This window comes from Galleria mellonella, unplaced genomic scaffold, assembly GCF_026898425.1.
Source record: "Galleria mellonella isolate WM207_F2 unplaced genomic scaffold, CSIRO_AGI_GalMel_v1 utg32, whole genome shotgun sequence".
NCBI classification, from domain to species: domain Eukaryota; kingdom Metazoa; phylum Arthropoda; class Insecta; order Lepidoptera; family Pyralidae; genus Galleria; species Galleria mellonella.
The window spans coordinates 899,463-919,901 of record NW_026442075.1 but is presented as its reverse complement, the minus strand read 5'-3'; the positions used below and the strand labels follow the sequence as shown (position 1 = coordinate 919,901).

The 20,439-nt window shown below is 39.0% G+C and overlaps 1 protein-coding gene across 1 annotated transcript; it reads left to right on the top strand.

Annotated features, from left to right (window-relative positions):
• The first annotated feature begins 6,149 nt into the window (after nucleotides 1-6,149).
• Nucleotides 6,150-19,607, top strand: LOC113515857 (collagen and calcium-binding EGF domain-containing protein 1-like). The gene is made up of 9 exons (XM_052896315.1): nucleotides 6,150-6,414; nucleotides 12,431-12,559; nucleotides 13,461-13,609; nucleotides 14,701-14,846; nucleotides 15,998-16,154; nucleotides 16,763-16,842; nucleotides 17,367-17,536; nucleotides 17,825-17,976; nucleotides 19,392-19,607. The coding sequence occupies exons 1-9, from the start codon at nucleotides 6,284-6,286 to the stop codon at nucleotides 19,598-19,600; spliced, it is 1,323 nt and encodes a 440-aa protein (XP_052752275.1). The 5' UTR covers nucleotides 6,150-6,283; the 3' UTR covers nucleotides 19,601-19,607.
• The last annotated feature ends 832 nt before the right edge of the window (nucleotides 19,608-20,439 follow it).

Sequence of the window (20,439 nt, the reverse complement as noted above, 5' to 3'; positions counted from 1 at the left end):
TTTAAAAGAGATCTGATTATACTGAACGGATCTGTCGACGTTGGCAATTTGCATAACTTTGATGTAAGTACAGTCCGCGAAATATATAACTGTACACATTTACACGGCAACGCGAGACTTTTACGGCGGCACGCGGCTAAATCGAGTTAGTTGATCGTAAATAGGTACACGAGATCCGCGTCTATCTAAAATATTTACAGTAAGTTTATTTCAGTACTTATCTAATTTTATCGAACAAAAATATTGTATTTTATTGATTATTATTTTTAGAAAATTCACATCTCCCCTTTTAAGGAGAGGAGATGGTAACTAACCCCCGGCAGAAGCACAGTTGGCCGGGGTTCAGGGCCCCAGGGAGAGAAACCGGCGTACAATGCGGACAGTATCTAAGAGCACCGCTTTCTGCATCTTTCCCGGGAGTAAGCCGCCTCGGAATCCCAACCGTCTGAGATGTTGTTCGAGATATTTTCTCTTTTTCTCGGTTTCGGCTTTTACGAGGTTCTTGTCATGCGGTATGATTATTATTATTTATTTATTATTATATTAATCGTTAACTGACCACTACTGAATATAGGTCTCCCTCTATTGGAGTTTTGTCAGTAGTTGCCACGTTTGGCAGGTGGATTGGTAAGTACAGTAAGGCTTGGTGGTGTGTTAGGAGGGACGCTGCTGCCTATCCCCAACTATTACGAGTAAGCTCCCTTAGTCGCCTCGTACGACACTCGCGGGAAAGGAAGTGGTGGCCCATTCTATACCGGAGCTACACAGCATTTTATTCATTTCAGTTTTGTTGATGGATAAGCGAAATGTCTATTTGTATTTTAGAGCCATTTTTTTATTTAGAAAAAAAATTCTACTAGCTGTATCTTTATCCCTCGCCCCGATATGCTCTCGGTGAAGCTGTAAACGCTATCTACAGCTAACAGCAACAACAGATCGAAAAAAAAGAAAGCAAATCGAAACTAATTTTTATAACACGCACTAATCCAAAATGTGCCTGAGTGTACTCTAATAAGAATTGTAGTGGAACTTTAGTTTTTTTTTTTTTTGGATTTTTCCACTCATTATCGCGTATAAAAAAGAATTTAAATAAAGAATAAAAAGAAATGTAAACATATTTAAAAATGGAAACTGTATCAATGACAAAACGAATGTTATTGCTGATTTCGAACATATTAAAAAGTAAAAATGGAAATTTGGAAATATCTGTATCAATGACAAAACGGAAACTTTATCAATGACAAAACAAATATTATTGCTGATTTCGATTCTCTTTTTAAATATGGAACGACTTACACTTATAAAGAAGTGCTTGAGACCAAAGACGTATTGCAACATACTTAAGTTTTAATCTAAGCTTGAGTTTTGAGGAAGTCATTAGGCCAAATCGACAGTATAATTCCGGTCTTGATTCGTTCTCGGTCCGATCTCAGACAGTTCAAAATTGATCGTGACTGCAACGGAACTGCACTGGACTGCAGCATGAATACATACATTGGGTCGATTCTGAGGCGTCATTTTTTTTTTTATACCACTTAGAATGGCAAACAAGCTGACGGCCCACTTGATGGAAAGTGGTAACCGTCGTCTATAGACATGAGCAGTACCATGGACATAACAGAGTATACTGTTTCGCCCATGATACCCCCCATGCGTTGCCATTCCTGAGGACTCAGGTGTTATTCCCCTGTACCCTGTAAATTCACGCCATATCCCACCCTTCAAACCGAAACACAGCCATGCACAGACATGCATGAGCGTGACCCCGCCTGCGTTATCGGTATACACTAGCGGGGCACCAGTGAGCGATGATACGTGAAAATGAAAGAGCAAGTCAGTTAGCCTATCGTGATGAATACACATGGAATTCAGCAGGACGGTTTCCAGGGGGGACCACGTGGAGGTCTACCTGTCAGGGTATATAGCTAGCAATGGAACTGGTAGTCCGCATTACTAACAAGCCCCCCACCCCTCCAGCAGCACAGGCTTTTAGGCCTTCTTGTGTATTCTGCAAAGTCCACGCTTCTGTTCCTGACTATAGGCGACGGTTACTACTTTTCACCGTGTGGGCTGACAGCTTGTTTGCTATGTATATTATGAAAAAGTTTCAGGTAATAGACAGCTGATCGTTGCACAACAGCAGTGTGTCAGTGGAGCAACGGTCGGCGCGGAGCGGCGCGGCGGCCGTGAGCCGGCTGCGCGTGCGCACAGAATACAGTAAACAAACAATCTCACAGATAAACTAATGCGTCCGCACGCGGCATTTGTTTTCAGGACTATTTTGTATCCGGTAACGTACTTATATATATTTTTTTTTGATGGGTGAAAATGGTATGGTAACCCCGCCTGCGCTAACGGGATACGCTGGCGGAGCACCAGTGAAGGGTGATAGATGAGAATGAAAACAGGCCAGTTAGCCCATCATGACGAATTCATCGGGAATTAACCATTATAACTCCATTACTAACAATCCCTTTCCCCCCACGTACTTATATTTAAGATGGAAACTGAATAAGTCGTGCTCAACGCAGAATTATCTGATACTCAAACAGCTTTTATAACTATGTATAGAATAGAACAGAAATAATCTTTTACCAGAGTAAGACTTTGTACAAAAGTCGTTTGCTTGGGCACCTTTGTCCCATTCGCGTTTCTACCGGGAAGCAGTTGTGTTTGCATGGCTGTGTTTCGGTTTGAAAGCTGGGATATGGCAGTGAGTTTACAGGATACAGAAGAATAACACCTGAGTCCTCAGGAATGGCAACGAATAGGGGGTATCATGGGCGGAACAGTATACTCTATTATGTCCATAGTACTGCTCATGTCTATAGGCAACGGTTACCACTTTCCATCAGGTGGGCCGTCAGCTTGTTTGCCATTCAAAGTTGTATAAAAATAAATCTTTATTCGAATATTTTACAAGCTCTTGTGATCGCAATTTTTTAAGATAACTGTTGGAAAGAATCTGCAACTCTTTTCAAATTATTACGTGTAAGATAATTTTACATTTGCATGGGAATTCTGACTATAATTAGAATTAAGTTCTATTTATATGTTATTATCACCATATCGTCGTCGTCCAATGCTAAACATAAGTCTCTCCCATAAAGGGGTATTTTACTAGTATTTGCCACGCTTCGCAGACTGGTTGGAAACTCCAGTTGGCTTTGATGGTCTTTTAAAAGCTGTTGTCCATTTATCTACTATTAAGTTTACTTAGTCGCCTCTTACAACACTCATAGGAAAGGATGGGATGGCCCATTCTATGCCGGGACCATACGAACACGGGCGGTAGGCTCCCTCCTTCCACAGTCTCTACACAGTCTCACGTCGCAGTCTTCGTTGAAAGAATAACAGTGACAAATGCTGTCTACCCCGTTAAAAATTATAATCGTGAGCATATTCATATATTTTTAAATATACCACTGTCCTGTTCAAATCATGGTCACCCTACATACAGCGGGCACGTCCCTGACGGCCGAAATACTTACCCACCCTACATTAAATATATTTTCATAGTGGAATCTATTTACGGTGCGCTACCAACCACTTTTGACAGTGGTACTAAAACTTTCACCAAAATAGATAATAGGTATTCAATGTGAACTGCATTACAAATAATAATTGAATTTTGTATATATTAAACATTTTATAGTTTTTTTTTTATTAAATATTTTTAAAATGTCACGATGTTTGTTCACGTTAATCTCCGAAACCGCTCAATAGATTTTAATAAAATTTTCTAATTTGTGTTATTTATTCAAACTTGAGAGATGGGATTGTTTTTATTTCGATAAGTAAAATAGACGTCATGCCTCATGATCGCATGTCTATAGGCGACGGTTACCACTTTCCATCAGGTGGGCCGTCAGCTTGTTTGACATTCTATGTTGCATAAAAAGACTCTGTAGATCTCACTAGACGGCTGAATATTATTGTAAACATTTAATACCTACTGTATTTGTGCATACCGACAACTACCGGGATTAGTTTTTTATATTATATTCTTTAGGTATTGCTCCATATTTAAGTTCCAAATAAAATACTATACCAAACCACCTGGCCACTATGGGAACAACAGTTCATTTAGTTTATGGGTTGGCCGTGTGTTTCCGGAATAGAATAGGCCACTCTTTTTCCTGTAGGTGTCGTAAGAGAGGACTAAGGAAACTTAATAATCGAGTACGGGTAGCAGCGTCCTTCTTAAAATATCACCAAAGTCTACTTGCAGTTGCCAACCTACTAGCCAAGCGTGGCAACTACTGGCAAAACTCCCCTAGTTGGAGAGGCCTATGTTCAGCAGTGGACAGTTAACGGCTGAAATAATGATTACGGTTCATAAATTATTATTTTGAGATGCTTTCACACTATTTAGCTGAATTTGTCTTAGCAAAAGTGACTCACACGAGGATGTTTGTTTTATTTATAAAATTTAATTGGCATTCGAGGCCAATTGATATTAATTGCTTACCTAATAGTTTGTGTTAATCGCATATTTCATTTAAGGTTTATCTCCAACAACCAGGATATTTTATGAACTCTATAACTGAATAAGGCCTGTGACGAGAATGGGTGACATTATGAGTAATATTTGAGCTGTGTATTTGTATGTCACGTCAAGAGATAGTGCATTGGATGGTCTCATAATTTCGTTTTCCTGGACGACGTGGCGTAGTGACAAGCACATTTACCAGAGGGAGACTTTGTACAAAAGTCGATTGCTTGGGCACCTCTGTCCCATTCGTGTTTCAACCGTGAAGCAGTTGTGTTTGCATAGCTGTGTTTCGGTTTGAAGGGTGGGATATGGCGTGAATTTACTGGGTACGGAGGAATAACACCTGAGTCCTCAGGAATGGCAACGCATGGGGGGTATCATGGGCGAAACAGTATACTCTGATATGTCCATAGTACTGCTCATGTCTGTAGGCAACGGTTACCACTTTCCATCAGTTGGGCCGTCAGCTTGTTTGCCATTTTAAGTTGTATAAAAAAAATGCCGTACGAAATGAGATCCTGGATTCAATTCCTGGTCTACGAAGGAAATAAACATTTCTAAATTGACTCGGATCTGGGTGTTCTAGGTTGTGCTCCCTAATTCTCGTCGCCTGGTTCCTCACAACACAAGGTATATCTTTTTAAAACGATATCTTCACGAAAAAAACGAAAATTAACTTCAAAATTGATCTAGGACATATATATTTGCAAATAATTTACGGTTCATGCTATGCTAGTCTGTGGAACTTTTTTCCACTGCGCATTCGCGAAAGGCTATCGCTGAATAAAAGAGCATCTTCTGTCCTCGTAAACCTACTCGTATTATTAGTGTGTATGTATATGTACGTATTTTATATGTGTAAATATAATATTTTATACGCATTTATTATTATATACAGATATGTGTGCGTTTTAAATGTAAGTATATAAGTTAGTTTGTGTTTAGGTAAGCATATTGATTATTTATTAGCAGAAACAACCATACTGTTTCCTGTTCTTATTGTACGCACACTGCCTGCTGGTAATTAATGCTCTTTTCCTCTCAGGATTTGCTTTTTTTTTTCATATGACTTAAAATGGCAAACAAGCTGACGGCCCACCTGATGTAAAGTGATAATCGTCGCCTATAGACATGAGCAGTACCATGGACATAATAGTACACACACTTACTGTTTTGCCCATGATACCCTCCATGCGTTACCATTCCTGAGGACTCAGGTGTATTCCTCTGTACCCTGTAAATTCACGCCATATTCCTTCAAACCGAAATACAGCCATGCAAACACAACTGCTTCATGGTTGAAACACGAATGGGACAGAGGTACCCAAGCAATCAACTTTTGTACAAATTCTCCCTCTGGTAGAAGATAACTCTAACACAGTTATGCTCGCTTATTGTACATATTTATTCAAAATATACCAATGTAATTTTTTTTAGCAATAAAGTATAAATAAAACTAATGATGGTTTTGACTTCATTACTTATTTTCATTATTTATGATTTAGTAATATTATTTTTTAATGCATTATTTTTATACGAGAATAAACACTATGCTATTTATTAATAACATAACTAAATGTAAACTGCGCATGTCTACTTACAAGCATAGGACAATAAAGATGCTTCGCTATAAATATATTATATGCGTCTATCAAATGTTAAACGGTGGGCAGATGTTCCGAGGAATGCATCTATCGTGATCCGTGCAGCTGTAATTGTGTTCAACGCTGGTAAACTTTGAATACCTCTGTACAAACGCATATCAGCGCGCGCGCACCCGCAGTCGCGATGCGTGCGCCGCTCGGCTCCGCGGCCTGCGCCGCCTTCCTTCTCTTCTGCGCTGCGAGCCTAGTACTCAGCTACGATGACAGAGGATACCATCCAGAAGACGGGTCGTATCTCGACGACGCATTGGATGTGTGAGTGACCTATGTTTTCTCTAGTGTGGATAGGCAGTGACTTTGAAATATTTTTATATTTTACTCCAGGAAGTGAGTCTCGTAAAATAATGTCTTGTATGTATTATTTTCTTTCTTTATTCATGGTGTAATCTGAATTCTGAATTTTCAAGATATTAGATTAGTTATTATGAATGTAAATGTTTGTAAGCGCATCATTTAAAAACGGCTCGACGAATTTAATGGGATTTTGTTGTAATTTTTCGTAATAGTAAAATTGGAGAAATGAAATTAAACGGTATAATATTACTAGCTGACTCGGTAAACGTTGTTTTACCATGTACATTATTTCTAGAACCATACATTAAAATATATCGTACTACAATTATTATATTCGATTGTCATCTTGCAACCCTATTGCGGCATATAAAAATCGCGCTTAAAAAACAGGGGTTGATCGTAAAAGCGTGAAAATTGGATTTTGTATGTATTTTTCAATGCTAAATCATAATAAAATAAAAATAAAACAAATTGACAAATAAATACGAAAAATTTTTAAGGGTGGGTCACCCTTATCATTGAGGGGTATGAAAAATAGATGTTGGCAGATTCTCAGGCCTACCCAATATGTACACAAAATTTCATAAATATCGGTAAAGCCGTTTCGGAGGAGTTTGGTAACAAACACCGTGACACGAGAATTTTATATATAAGATAATCGATATAAAAATGAATGGACATGACATTTGTTAGTTTAGCTAGTTAGTAAAAAGTAACGTTTTTCACTCTACAGTTATAATAGAAAAATATCTAAGTAAATAAATTATTATGCCATTCATATAATAATTAAAAAAAATAACAATTTAATACCAAAATTATCAATATTTATAAGCATAAAATTAAATGAAACACTTTTTTTTTTATACAACTTAGAATGATGTTGTGTTTGCATGGCTGTGTTTTAGTTTGAAGGGTGGGATATGACGTGAATCTACAGGGTACAGGAATAACACCTGAGTCCTCAGGAATGGCAACGCATAGGGGGTATCATGGGCGAAACAGTATACTCTGTTATGTCCATGGTACTGCTCATGTCTATAGGGCGACGGTTACCATTTTCCATCAGGTGGGCCGTCAGCTTTTTTGCCATTTTAAGTTGCATAAAAAACTTAAGCACAGCTGATTTACAGAAGAAACACGAGTGAGACAGAGTTACTCACATTTAATAGCTTCTTATTTCGATTTATATTCAGAAATTAATAAATAAAATCAACATAATCCTAATGGGCAGTAAAATCCCTTTTAAAACAGCACCAAATGCTAACTGCGGTTGCCAACCCGCCTGTCAAGCGTGACGACTACTAGCAAAACCCCTTAACAGAGGAGACCTATGTTCAGCAATGGACAATTATTTATCTAAGTGCAGTAATTCATCTGAATTCTGTAATATGCTTGAAAGTGTAAGATGCCAATTTTAATCTCGAAAGCGTACTCTGTTATGTCCATGGTACTGCTCATGTCTATAGGCGACGGTTAACATTTTCCATCAGGTGGGCCGTCAGCTTGTTTGCCATTCTAAGTTGTAACAAAAAATAAGTTCCAATTTACAATGAATATAGAACTTTTCCGGTGCATTATCATTGTGAAGTGACGAAGCGCATGCAAAATGTAATGTAAATTACACTAATAAATACATACGTTATCATCATGAATCAAGGCAAAAATCAAGTTGTAAGGTCAATGACCGCATATGCATACGACAATATATCAGAATATGATGTAATTATACCAATATTACAATTATTCGTAGTAATGCATTATAATCGATTATTATTTTAATCGATAGTGGTTACTCAGAATAAACTACTGTATCTATGCAATTTAATCGACTATTCATATAAAGTCATAACCAATTGAAACATTTTTAAGAAGTCTCTTTTTTTTTAATTATTATATATTACGGTTATATTGAGGTTTAGCTAAATAGTATAAAACAATTCATTGGATTAATTAATATAAAATTGATAGTGTTGTTACGGTACCTGCTATTTATAATATCGATTTTATCGATCAATCGTTAGTACCTAACAAACCTAGTCACTCATAATCAATATATTTGTAACTAGCTGTATACTGTGGCTTCGCTTGCGTGAATCAATACACAAAGTATCTTATGTATGTGCTGAGTTAGGATATGCCCCACTCGTTTACCAAATTTCATTCAAATCCGTTCAGTAGTTTTTGCGTGAAAGAGTAACAAACATTCATCCATATTTATAAACTTTCACATTTATAACATTAATAGAATAATCGATTATACGTATTCGAGTTTATTCGATCATTTATGTTACTAGGTATTAATAATTACATGGATTCATGTTCAAATAATATATTGCAGTAAGATATAAATAGGATGCAAGAGAATCTCCCCTTTGATCTTGGTTCGTGGAACTGAAACGCGAGACGTGAATGATGAAACGCACTCTAGTAAATGATGAATGGCCAATAGATAAATATATACGAGTATATACATAAAGCTTACCCAGTTGTTGTTGTATAAATGAATAAATAAATATCTTTTTTTTTTTGTTCAATTCTGTTTTCGTTGCTTCATGTGCAGTGTCTCTATTTTGTTAGGTGGAAAAGGAATTGTTAGTATAAAGGGCTCTATTACTAATGTAATGTAAATAGGACTATTTTCCGCACTTAGCCTCTCATTTGGGCCGTTGTGCGTATGAGTTGTAGCTAGTACAGCCAACCTAGCTCCGCCCAGAAGCTTCCTGGAATCTTCACAGGCGTCACGGAGCGACCTCACCGTTCCGAGGATTTCTAAACGTTGCTGGACCACAGCTTCACATTTCAGGATTACGTGAGCAGCCGTTTCTTCGGCGTCGAAACAGCCTCGACATAGAGGGGGGCCCTATTATTAACAATATACCCTATCAGGTCGACCTTCTCGCGGTTCCCCTTGGAAACCATCGTGATTGGTTGATCGGTGATTCTGTTACACGGATAGGTTATATCCTAACCAAGGAGATAGAATACTTTTCTTCTTGCCTCATGGTTAACTAATAGAGAATGCCGTTAGGTGTTAAGTCCGGCATATGTACACTCACTTATATAATTGTGCATTAAAGTTTAAATAAATAAATAATTTCTACACTGATTAACGCAGACGAAGCCGCCAAAAACAGCTAGTATAAAAGAAAAGAAATAATATAAAACTAAAATTTGGATACATATTTCTACTAGTACGATCACGAAGAGTTTAAACCCCACATCATCACACATTTACCAATTTGTTCTTATTAATTTTATGACACGAGTGCATCATGAGTGCACTGCGCGTCAACGAATCGAATCAACGCAACGCTGCATACAAACACGCACACACAATATGAGATCACGTGTAAAGTTAAAAGGGTCTTTATGTATTAAACAGATTTCTACTGTTTCAATTCTCTCTGAGCACTTCGTAGCTCGGCATTAAAATTTCTTTGACTTGAAAAAGTTATAATAAGCTTGCGCATGAGGTAGTTTGAGAGGTTTTTTCGAACTACTCTAATGTTGGACTACTTTGAAGACCATTTTTTTTATATACAACTTAGAATGGCAAACAAGCTGACGGCCCACCTGATGGAAAGTGGAGTGAAGGATGATAGGCTCTCGCCTATCATCCTTGACTGGTGCCTTACTCATGAAAAGGCAGGTCAGTTAGCCCATCGTGATGAATACACCTGGAATTCAGCACGATAGTTTCCAGGGGGGACCACGTGAAGGTCGACCTGACATTGCTAGCAATGAGACTGGTAGTCTGCATTACTAATAATCCTTTCCCCCCTCCTCAAACGCATTGCAGGGAGTCACTGGAAACAGGTAGATCAGGGCCATTATTATAGCAGTGTATTGGGAAGGCCTATGTACAGCATTGGACGGACAATGACTGAAATGATGATGATATTGATGAGTCGTATTAAAAAGCTTTAAATTATAATTTGCATGAATTTAAATTAATTAAATTATCTAATATATAAAATTCTCGTGTCACGGTGCTTGTTACCAAACTCCTCTCAAACGGTTTTACCGATTTTTATGAAATTTTGTGTGCATATGGGATAGGTCTGAGAATCGGCCAACATCTATTTTTCATACCCCTCAATGATAAGGGTGACCCAACCCTAAATTTTTTTTTTTAATTTCTCGACAAAATTTTTTATTTTTATTTTACTATGATTTTTAGCATTGAAAAATACATACAACTTCAAATTTTCACGCTTTTACAATCAACTTCTGTTTTTTAATCGCGATTTTTATATGCCGCAATAGGCTTGCAAGATGGCGATCGAATATAATAAATGGAGTATGATAAATTTTCATGTATAGTTCTCGAAATAATGTATATGGTAAAACAACGATTGCCGAGTCAGATAGTTAATATATAAATAAAAAAAATTATTAAATTAATTTAAATTTTAATTAGCTGAATATGGAAATGTTTATTTATTCAATGAGAACTTTGTTATCACCTATTTAAAGCAAATAAAGAATTCTATTATTTTTACAAAAATATTAAATTTAGAAATAGAACGGCACCTTAGATTAGTCCCCATTATCTGGGCTTAGTACATTACACCATGTATATAACGCATAGGACAATGTTATTGTTTAATCGACCCCATCCTTCACAACGTAACAAGATAAGATATCTAATGTTTTCCACAATACTGTAATACTAGGACATGTTTGCAGATGGTAAAAGAAAAGTAATTTACTTGTAAATCATAAGACTTTCCACAAAAATATATTTACTTAATGGCGTATAAGGTGTCTAATGGGTTGGCAATACGCGTTGTTCTCTGGTGTTACAGACGTTCGTAGACGACAGTAACCCAGTTTGCCATCAGACGGGCCGTATAGTTAGTTGCCAGCATAGTTGTATAAATAAAAATTCAATCGCGACAAAACCTGTTAATTTAATTTAAAAACTAAACTACTCAACCGATTTCGATAAAATTTCTATTCCAGTATATGCATATTCAGATAAAAAATAATTTTCCAAATATGTTTATGACAGAATTACAAGAAACAAACATAAAAAAAATACAACCGAACTTGAATACCTTATGTTGTCTCTTTTGTTTATGCAACTTAGAATGGCAAACAAGCTGACGGCCCACCTGATGGAAAGTGGTAACCGTCGCCTATAGACATGAGCAGTACCATGGACATAACAGAGTATACTGTTTCGCCCATGATACCCCCATTCTTGTCACTGTTGAGGACTCACGTGTTATTCCTCTGTACCCTCTAAATTCTCTATCCCAAATACCATATGCTTGTCAAATTTCTCTACGTTTGGTAGAGCCGTTACAGCATCAAGAGGTAACAAACAAACACTCACTAACGCATAACTTCTCTGGGGGGAAAGGGATTGTTAGTAATGGAGATTAAGAATCCCATTGCTAGCAATATTCCCAACCAGGTCGACCTCCTCGCGATTCTCCCTGGAAACTATCATGGTTAATTCCTGATGAATTCATCATGATGGGCTAACTGGCCTGTTTTCATTCTCATCTATCACCCTTCACTGGTGCTCCGCCAGCGTATCCCGTTAGCGCAGGCGAGGTTACCATACCATTTTCACCTATAAAAAAACGCATAATTTCTAGTGAGGAATATTCTTGTAAGAAATATAATAAATAATACTAGCTTTTACCCGCGACTTCGTCCGCGTCACCGAGATATGTTTATTAACCGAGATAAAAATATATATCTTTCTTTATCATACATAGTACGTATATACCAAATTTCATAGTGATTGGTTAAACCGTTCAGACGCTATACAGTAACAAACATACAAACAAACTTATTTTCACAAGAATATCAATTACCTATTCATTAAAGGTACAGTCAGCAACAAAAGTCGTTGAACACATAAGATATAAGCATGCATAAGTCGCTATAAGGTAACAAATAAACTCACTTTCTCATTAACAACATTAGTAAAAATGAGCTGACAGCGTAATGTTATTTGCAGAGCGGACACGAGACTGGAGTGTCCGACGGACCGGCTGCTGCGCACGCGCCAGACTTGCCACATCAATGGCGCCGACATCGAGTGCATCAAGCTACAGTGCTGCGACACGCACGTGTACATAGCGGGCAGGTGAGCGCACGCGCATTAGTATAATATTTCAAAAAGGGTTTGTATTGAAATGTGGCGACATCACATTCACTTTTAATCGTTCACTGCTGACCACCCCCTAGGGGCTTTTATCAGTAGTTGCCACGATTGGCACGCGGATTGGCAACCGCAGATAGGCTTTGGAGATATTTTAAGAGAAACGCTGCTGCCCATCCCTCGCCCTCCCTTAGTCGCCACTTACGACACCCACGGGAATGGAAGAAGTGGCATACACTACGTCGGGACCACACGGGAAGGAAATGAAATGTGACAACGTAGCCGTTATGTGTTAATTTTTAAAAACAACTGATTTTTTTATACGACTTAGAATGGCAAGTAAGCTGACGGCCCACCTGATGGAAAGCGGTAACCGTTGCCTGTAGACATGAGCAGGACCATGGACATAACAGAATATACTGTTTTGCCCATGATACCCCTCATGCGTTGCCATTCCTGAAGATCCAGGTGTTATTCCTCTGTACTCTGTAAATTCACTGCCATATTCCATTCTTCAAACCGAAACACAGCCATGCAAACACAACTGCTTCACAGTAGAAACACATATGGGACAGAGGTACCCAAGCAAACGACTTTTGTACAAAGTCTCCATCTGGTAATTTTTTTTTTAATGAGTGATAATGGAATAGTAACTCTGCCTGCGTTATCGGAATACGCAAGCGGGGCACCAGTGAGGGACGGCAGGTGAGGATGAAAGCAGGCCAGTTGGCCCATCGTGACGAATTCCACTAGAATTAACCACGACTGTTTCCAGGGGGAACCGCGTAGAGGTCCACCTGATAGGGTCCATTACACCACATTACTAACAATCCCTTTCCCCCCTCTGGTAAAATTTGATTTACTATTGCATACTGCTATATTAAAGGTGCATCCCAAAAGCCGTGGACCCGTGCAGTTTGAAGTTGTGCGAGCAGGCGTGCGAGGTACGCGCCGACCGCGTCTGGTGCACGTGCCACAGGGGCTTCGAGTTCCACCCGGAGAACTACAGGAGGAAGACGCAGCCCTATTGCATTGGTTAGCGGGCAACGTAACTTTTTTACTACTACCATACTATTACATCATCGTCTTCCTAACCTTATCCCAATTATTTAGGGTCGGCGTAATATTTATTTATTTATAGCAAGGCAACAGATTACAAATTAATACATTTATAAAATAAATATTACATAAAACAGCATTAAATTTGCACTCCAATAACTGCTCTGCATAACATTCGATATTATATACATTAAAAAAATGACGACTTTAAATTTGAAGTAACAAATTCAAGGATTGTTGGAAAATATCAAGGTCCTTGCATACAAATTACAAATCGGTATATAAAATAATTTTTGTATTCTTTTATTACTTGTACGAATATGTTTTTTATCCATATTACAAAAAGATTTGGCTTATAGTTTTACGACCGGCCGTCTGCCTAACTTCAACCCTCTTTGGGAATGTATTTGTTGGTGGAATTGGTAAACAAGGCGAATAAGGGACTTATGTAGTAAAGGAAAGGGGACGACACTGCAGCTGCAAAGAATTGGGACACAGCAGCGGTTCGGAAAACCAGGGTCGCATACCCGTATGCTCTTTTTCTAGAATGGGACAGATTTCTAGAGAAGGACACACAAGATCTACTACTACCCTCTAACATAATATTACACACTTAAAAATTTCATGTTATAAGGATTCAGATGGATTGACTACATAGACATAATTGAATAATTTAAGATTTTGTTCAATCATGGTAACACCAGATATTATGATTTAAAAATTAAAGTACTGAACGGATTTTAAAAAAACTTCTATGGGACCTGTACATATTGGTTCAGATAAAGTAACTGTACCAATATTTACAGTTTCTTTATCTGTACATAACCTTACAGATAAAAAAACAATAATTTCTAATTATTCTGATAAAATTAAGAGTATAATTATGAAAAGATTGATGAATGTGGAAGAAGCGATAGAGGTTTGTTTGAATCGAAGCATTTGGCGTTCCATTGTTTCTGCCTACCCTAATGGGAGACAGGCGTGACAGATATGTATGTATGTATGTATAATTAATTTAAGTACCAGGACATCATAAATGATTAGCACATTTATACTAACGTTTCCAGACATAGATGAATGTGAGAATCACAACGGTGGGTGCGAGCAGCGCTGTGTAAATGACCCGGGAACATTCCACTGCGAGTGCCTGCCTCCAATGGTGGTGGGCGCTGATGGGAAGAAGTGCGAACCTCCCGTGCCTATTGCTATCCCAGTAAGTCATATGAACGTACATATATTTTTAAAATTAAATTACTATAACTTAGGGCTGCCAATCGTCCTGTTTTTCCAAAACAGGTTCTGCTTGATAGAATGTCCTGGGGTATCCTAGATAGTTTTTGAGCAACGTCCTGATAAGGTCATGTATTTTAAAATTCGCACACCTTTATTATTTAATTATCGCTACTCAATTATTACATCCTGTTTTTAAATTGTCCTAATTTTTCCAACTTTAAATCCTTGATATTCTAGAAACAAAAAGAAAATGTCTGACGATTCAGAACTATCCAAGATATTATAATAAAATACGATTCGAGAACGTCCTTCTACTACTGATCAGTAGGGGGAAGGAATTGTTAGTAATGCGGATTACCACTTCCATTGCTAACAATATACCCTAACAGGTCGACCTCCCCGTGGTCCTCCCTGGAAACGATCATGCTGAATTCAAAGTGTATTACGTGTAGTACATCACGATGGGCTAACTGACCTGCCTTCATTCTCACCTATCATCCCTCACTGGTGCTCCGCCAGCGCATACCGTTAGCGCAGGCGGTATGGTATTCCATTATCATCCATAAAAAAAAACTACTGATCAGTAAAAACTAGAACAAACAACATTAAAACTATTTGATTTGGGGGGAAAAGGATTGTTAATAATGGGGTCAAAGAGCCCCATTACTAGCAATATACCCTGTCAGGTCGACCTCCACGTGATTCCCCCTGGAAACCATCGAGACTAATTCTAGTTGAATTCGTCAGGATAGGCTAACTGATCTACTTTCATCCACATCTGTCATCCCTCACTGGTGCCCCGCCAGTGTATACCGATAGCGCAAACGGGGTTACCACACCATTATCACCCATTAAAAAAAAACTATTTAATTGATAGGAGCCGTTTTTTTTTTTGATGGGTGAAAATAGTATGGTAGACCCACCTGCGCTAATGGGATACGCTGGCGGAGCACCAGTGAAGGGTGATAGATGAGAATGAAAACAGGCCAGTTAGCCCATCATGATGAATTCATCAGGAATTAACCATGATAGTTTCCAGGGGGAACCGCGAGGAGGTCGACCTGGTTGGGTATATTGCTAGTAATGGGATTCACAGTCTCCATTACTAACAATCCCTTTCCCCCCTGATAGGAGCCGTTGCCATTGATACGTGCGTCGTCACGCTGCTACGCCACGTGCGACACCGTCTCCTGGCTGACGAGGAAGATGAAACAGCTCACCGACCAGCTGCACGCCACGCAGGCCGCCCTCAAGAAAGTGATGGACAGCCCTGCTTTTAAAGCGGACGGTAAAACAATACATACAATAAAATCGTAATTGATTGCCGTCTGTACATAAGAGATATAAAAAGACCTATTATTTTCATATAGGGGGCTTTATGAACACAATAGAACCCAAAAAAAATATTTTTTGAATTTTTGCCTGTTTGAACGTTTCTGCACGCTAATCTCAGGAACGACTTAACCGATTTGAATGCGGTTTTCATTAATGTGTTGCGGTTTGCTTCACTTAACACTGAGTGTTTATTTTATTTCAATCGGTTCATAAATAAAAAAGTTATATCAATCTAAAGAATCACATATAAAATGCTATAAAATAACCGATCAGTTGTATTGGCTGAAACATTATAAAGGTATTAGGTACGTAATTGTCATTTAAGTATATATTACAATATAAGATAGGATTCATAAAGAGTTCCAATGGGAATGATATACGGGAACTACATAGACGCGAGCAACGCCACGGGAAATGGCTAGTACTACACATGCATGAGGAGAGGATTTTTTAACCGTTTATTACATATATAATTGTTTATCATCTTTATGGTACAAAAAAAAACTATAATTATATATATGTTTATTACATGTAATAAATTAATAAATTAAATAATTTCAGATGGCACGTATACGTACAGAGTACTGGACTCAGTGGCGCCGCTAGAGGGCGGGTATTGTCGATGTGAAAGAGGGCCGAGGGTTAGTCCCAAGATATCTAGTTATAAACATTTGGCTGTTTACATATTTGTTCAAAGAAATCCTTCGGGCCGATTAACATTGGCATCACATTAGGCCGATTTTGGGTCGCCGATCATCCGCGATGGTGCACGAATACATAAAATTGCATACTTTGATACACTACCCGGAAGATCGGTTATTACGTCGAGAGAATGCTAGCGCTCGGCGCCTGATTCGTGGCGCCAGCGCGCAGATCTGTCGATGGAAGATCGGCAACACTGCATTGCATGATTTGTTATGCGATACTCCCGTATTTGGCGGACGGTTGCGTCGCCTATTCATGCGACGGAAGATCGGCGACGAATTACATTACCTTGAAATATCCGAACTTTCACATTTATTTATTTATTTAAATTTTATTGCACCGTTTATAAAAATAATAAACACACACAGTTAATTTTAATAAGAAGTGATAAAAAAGTGGCCTATAGGAGGAGAAATTATAGTGTCAACAGCTGGAATCAATTTCCCATTTTCTGGCACAGGGTCCACCTGGCGCACCGGGCATGGAAGGGCCGAAGGGTGCGACGGGACCGCGCGGAGCTCGCGGGCCCAGGGGACCTGAAGGGTCTTTGGACTTGATGCTATTGTTACTCGCAGACATGAGACATGACATCAACAATTTAGAAGGGCGTGTTTATAATAAAGGCGAAGTGTGAGTATTATCCACTTAATCTAGAAGTGCCATGTCTTGTGGATTTTTTTTAGTGAATGATAATGAAATGGTAATCCCATCTATGCTTACGGTATACGCTGACGGGGCACCAGTGAAGGATGACAGATGAGGGTGAAGAGGCAGGTCAATTTGCCCATCGTGATAAATTCATTCGGAATTCCATGGGAACCGCGAGGTCAACCTGACAGGGTGTATTGCTAGCAATAGGGTTACTAATCCATTACTAACAATCCCTTTCCCCCACTATACATGTTTGTTTCGTTTCAGACCAGAGAGATTCAATCTACAAAAGGCTTGGCGTCACCAGCAGAAGCAGGAGAAGCAAGAACGCGAGAGTCGCACAGAGCAAGCGCTGGAAGCATACACCGCCCCGCCGCTAGAGGGTGCTATGTATGATCCCGTCTTCATATCACCGCGAGGTCAATACAAATAGGTTCTATATATCAGATATCAAGTAGATTCTAAGGCACTATTACTTTAAATCTATTTCTTAGCCTAATATTTTAATTTAATAGTTATACCACAAAGAAGGCAATAAGCATACAGCCCGTTTGATGGTAAACGGTCACTGTAGCCTATGGACGCCTGCAACACTAGGGGCGTCACGTGTCAGTTATGTGAAATTACTGTTTAATGGGCCATCATAAATAAAATTTATAATAATTTTGACTTAAATCATTTAAACCAGAGGGAGACTTTGTACAAAAGTCGATTGCTTGGATACCTCTGTCCCATTCGTGTTTCTACCGTGAAGAAGTTGTTTGCATGGCTGTGTTTCGATTTACAGGGTACAGACGAATAACACCTCGAGTCCTCACGAATGGCAATGCATGAGGGGTATCATGATACCCCCCATGCGTTGCCATCGTGCAATTCGTCCATGGACGAAACAGTACACTCTGTTATGTCCATGGTACTGCTCATGTCTATAGGCGACGGTTACCACTTTCCATCAGGTGGGCCATCAGCTTGTTTGCCATTCTAAGTTGTATATAAAAAATAAAGTTAATTTGTTCTTTTATATAATTTTTGGGCATTCAATGTTATGATGGAAATTTCCACCATTATGCAAAGAAGAGTTAATAGTGAGAATGTCGACCTGATAAGACAGGGGTGGCAGACTCGACTAGACCCAAGATCCACTGTTTACTGAGGAAACCCTGTGCAATCTGCCAATTACATACTTCTTGAAATCTCAAACGAAACAACATAGTTCAGTAAACAATTATGTAGTATTGTAGTATTTTTTATTTTATTAAGAGGGAAAACATAAAATAGAAAATTATTCTTAGTAACTATGTACTTGTTTATTATTATTATTTTTCAATTTTTACACAAATTCTCATGTCCCCTCTTAAGGAGAGGAGATGTTAACTAACCCCCGGCAGAAGTACAGTCGGCCGGGGTTCAGGGCCCCAGGGAGAGAAACCGGCGTACAATGCGGGAAGTCTAAGAGATCTAAGCGCACTCTAAGAGCAATCTAAGAGCACCGCTTTCTGCATCTCTCCCGGGAGTGAGCCGCCTCGGAATCCCAACCGTCTGAGATGTTGTTCCAGACTGGTTGGGATAAGACAGTTCACCGACAAAACGATTGGAATTATTATTTCTATTATATATTTTTTATTTTTAGTAACTATTTGTTTTTTTTTTTTGTGTGTGAGCAATGCATCTGAGCATCTTCCGTTTGATTAGCAAAATATAATATTTTTTGCCTTGCCACGATCGACTGTACTAGTCGCGATCGATCGGTTGGCCACCCCTGTAATCTTAACAGTCCCTTCTCCCAACAAAGATAATGGATTATCATAAATGGTGAATTACCACTTTATTTCAGGTCTAACAGGCGAGATTCCACATGAGAGCACGACAGATTGGTCCCTGGTCAAGGGCGAAACGGACCCATCGGATCTGCCGATGGGGCTGACTGAGGACATGAGTGGCATGGACGAGAAACTCCGCCAGTTCTACATCCTTGCCAACATCACCAGCGCCGGTGAAGAGGACCGGACGGGTGATGACGATGATGATGATTATAATTATTAAGATCTCATTAAGGGAGTTTTATTGAACCCTATATTTATATTTTTACCAGTTAAACGAGATCGCTAGCATTTGGTTCTACCTGCATATGCTGCAAGTTAAAATCACATAGCTGTATAGCAGGGGTTCCCAAACTTATTTTGTCTACTGCCCGCCCACTTTGAGAATAAATTTTTTAGCGCCCCCATTTTTTCACCTACTTAAAAACCACTATTACTTCAAGATCAACAAATCACCCTCCAAGCCTCTAAACAACGCCCCCATTTTTTTTTCTGTGTCTCTTACCGCCCCCCTTTAGGCCTGCAGCGTCCACAAGGAGGCGTTATCGCCCACTTTGGGAAAGGCTGCTGTATAGGTACTAGAATATACTTTTTTCAATGGATGACAAAGGAATGGTGACCCCGCCTGCATTTACGGTATACGCTGGCGGGGCACTAGCGAGGGGTGATAAGAGCGAATGAAAAGGCAGGTCAGTTATCCCCTAGTGATTAATACATCTGGAATTCAGCGCAATGGTTTCCAGGTGGGATGACGTGGAGGAAGACATACCAGAGTATATTGCTAACAATATACCATTGCTAGCAATGGGACTGGTTGTCCGTATTACTAACAATCCCTTCCCCCTCACGAGGATGTAACTGTACTTGCCGTTTGATCCCGACATAGAACGGGTTACCCCTTCCTTTCCCATGGGTGTCGTAAGAGGCGACTAAAGGAACTTAATACTCGAGGGATGAACAGCAGCGTTCTTCTTAAAACATCAAAGCCTAACTGCGGTTACTTACCCGCCTGCCAAGTGTGGCAACTACTGGCAAAACCCCTCTTATGGGGGAGACCTATGT

What these genes read in the sequence shown, in the direction of transcription:
- LOC113515857 (XM_052896315.1), top strand. Translation starts at nt 6,284, where the DNA reads ATGCGTGCGCCGCTCGGCTCCGCGGCCTGCGCCGCCTTCCTTCTCTTC. An exon ending in GATGTGAAAGAGGGCCGAGG is followed by an intron (nt 16,843 to 17,366) that starts GTTAGTCCCAAG and finishes TTTCTGGCACAG; the next exon opens with GGTCCACCTGGCGCACCGGG. An exon ending in CGTCTTCATATCACCGCGAG is followed by an intron (nt 17,977 to 19,391) that starts GTCAATACAAAT and finishes ACTTTATTTCAG; the next exon opens with GTCTAACAGGCGAGATTCCA.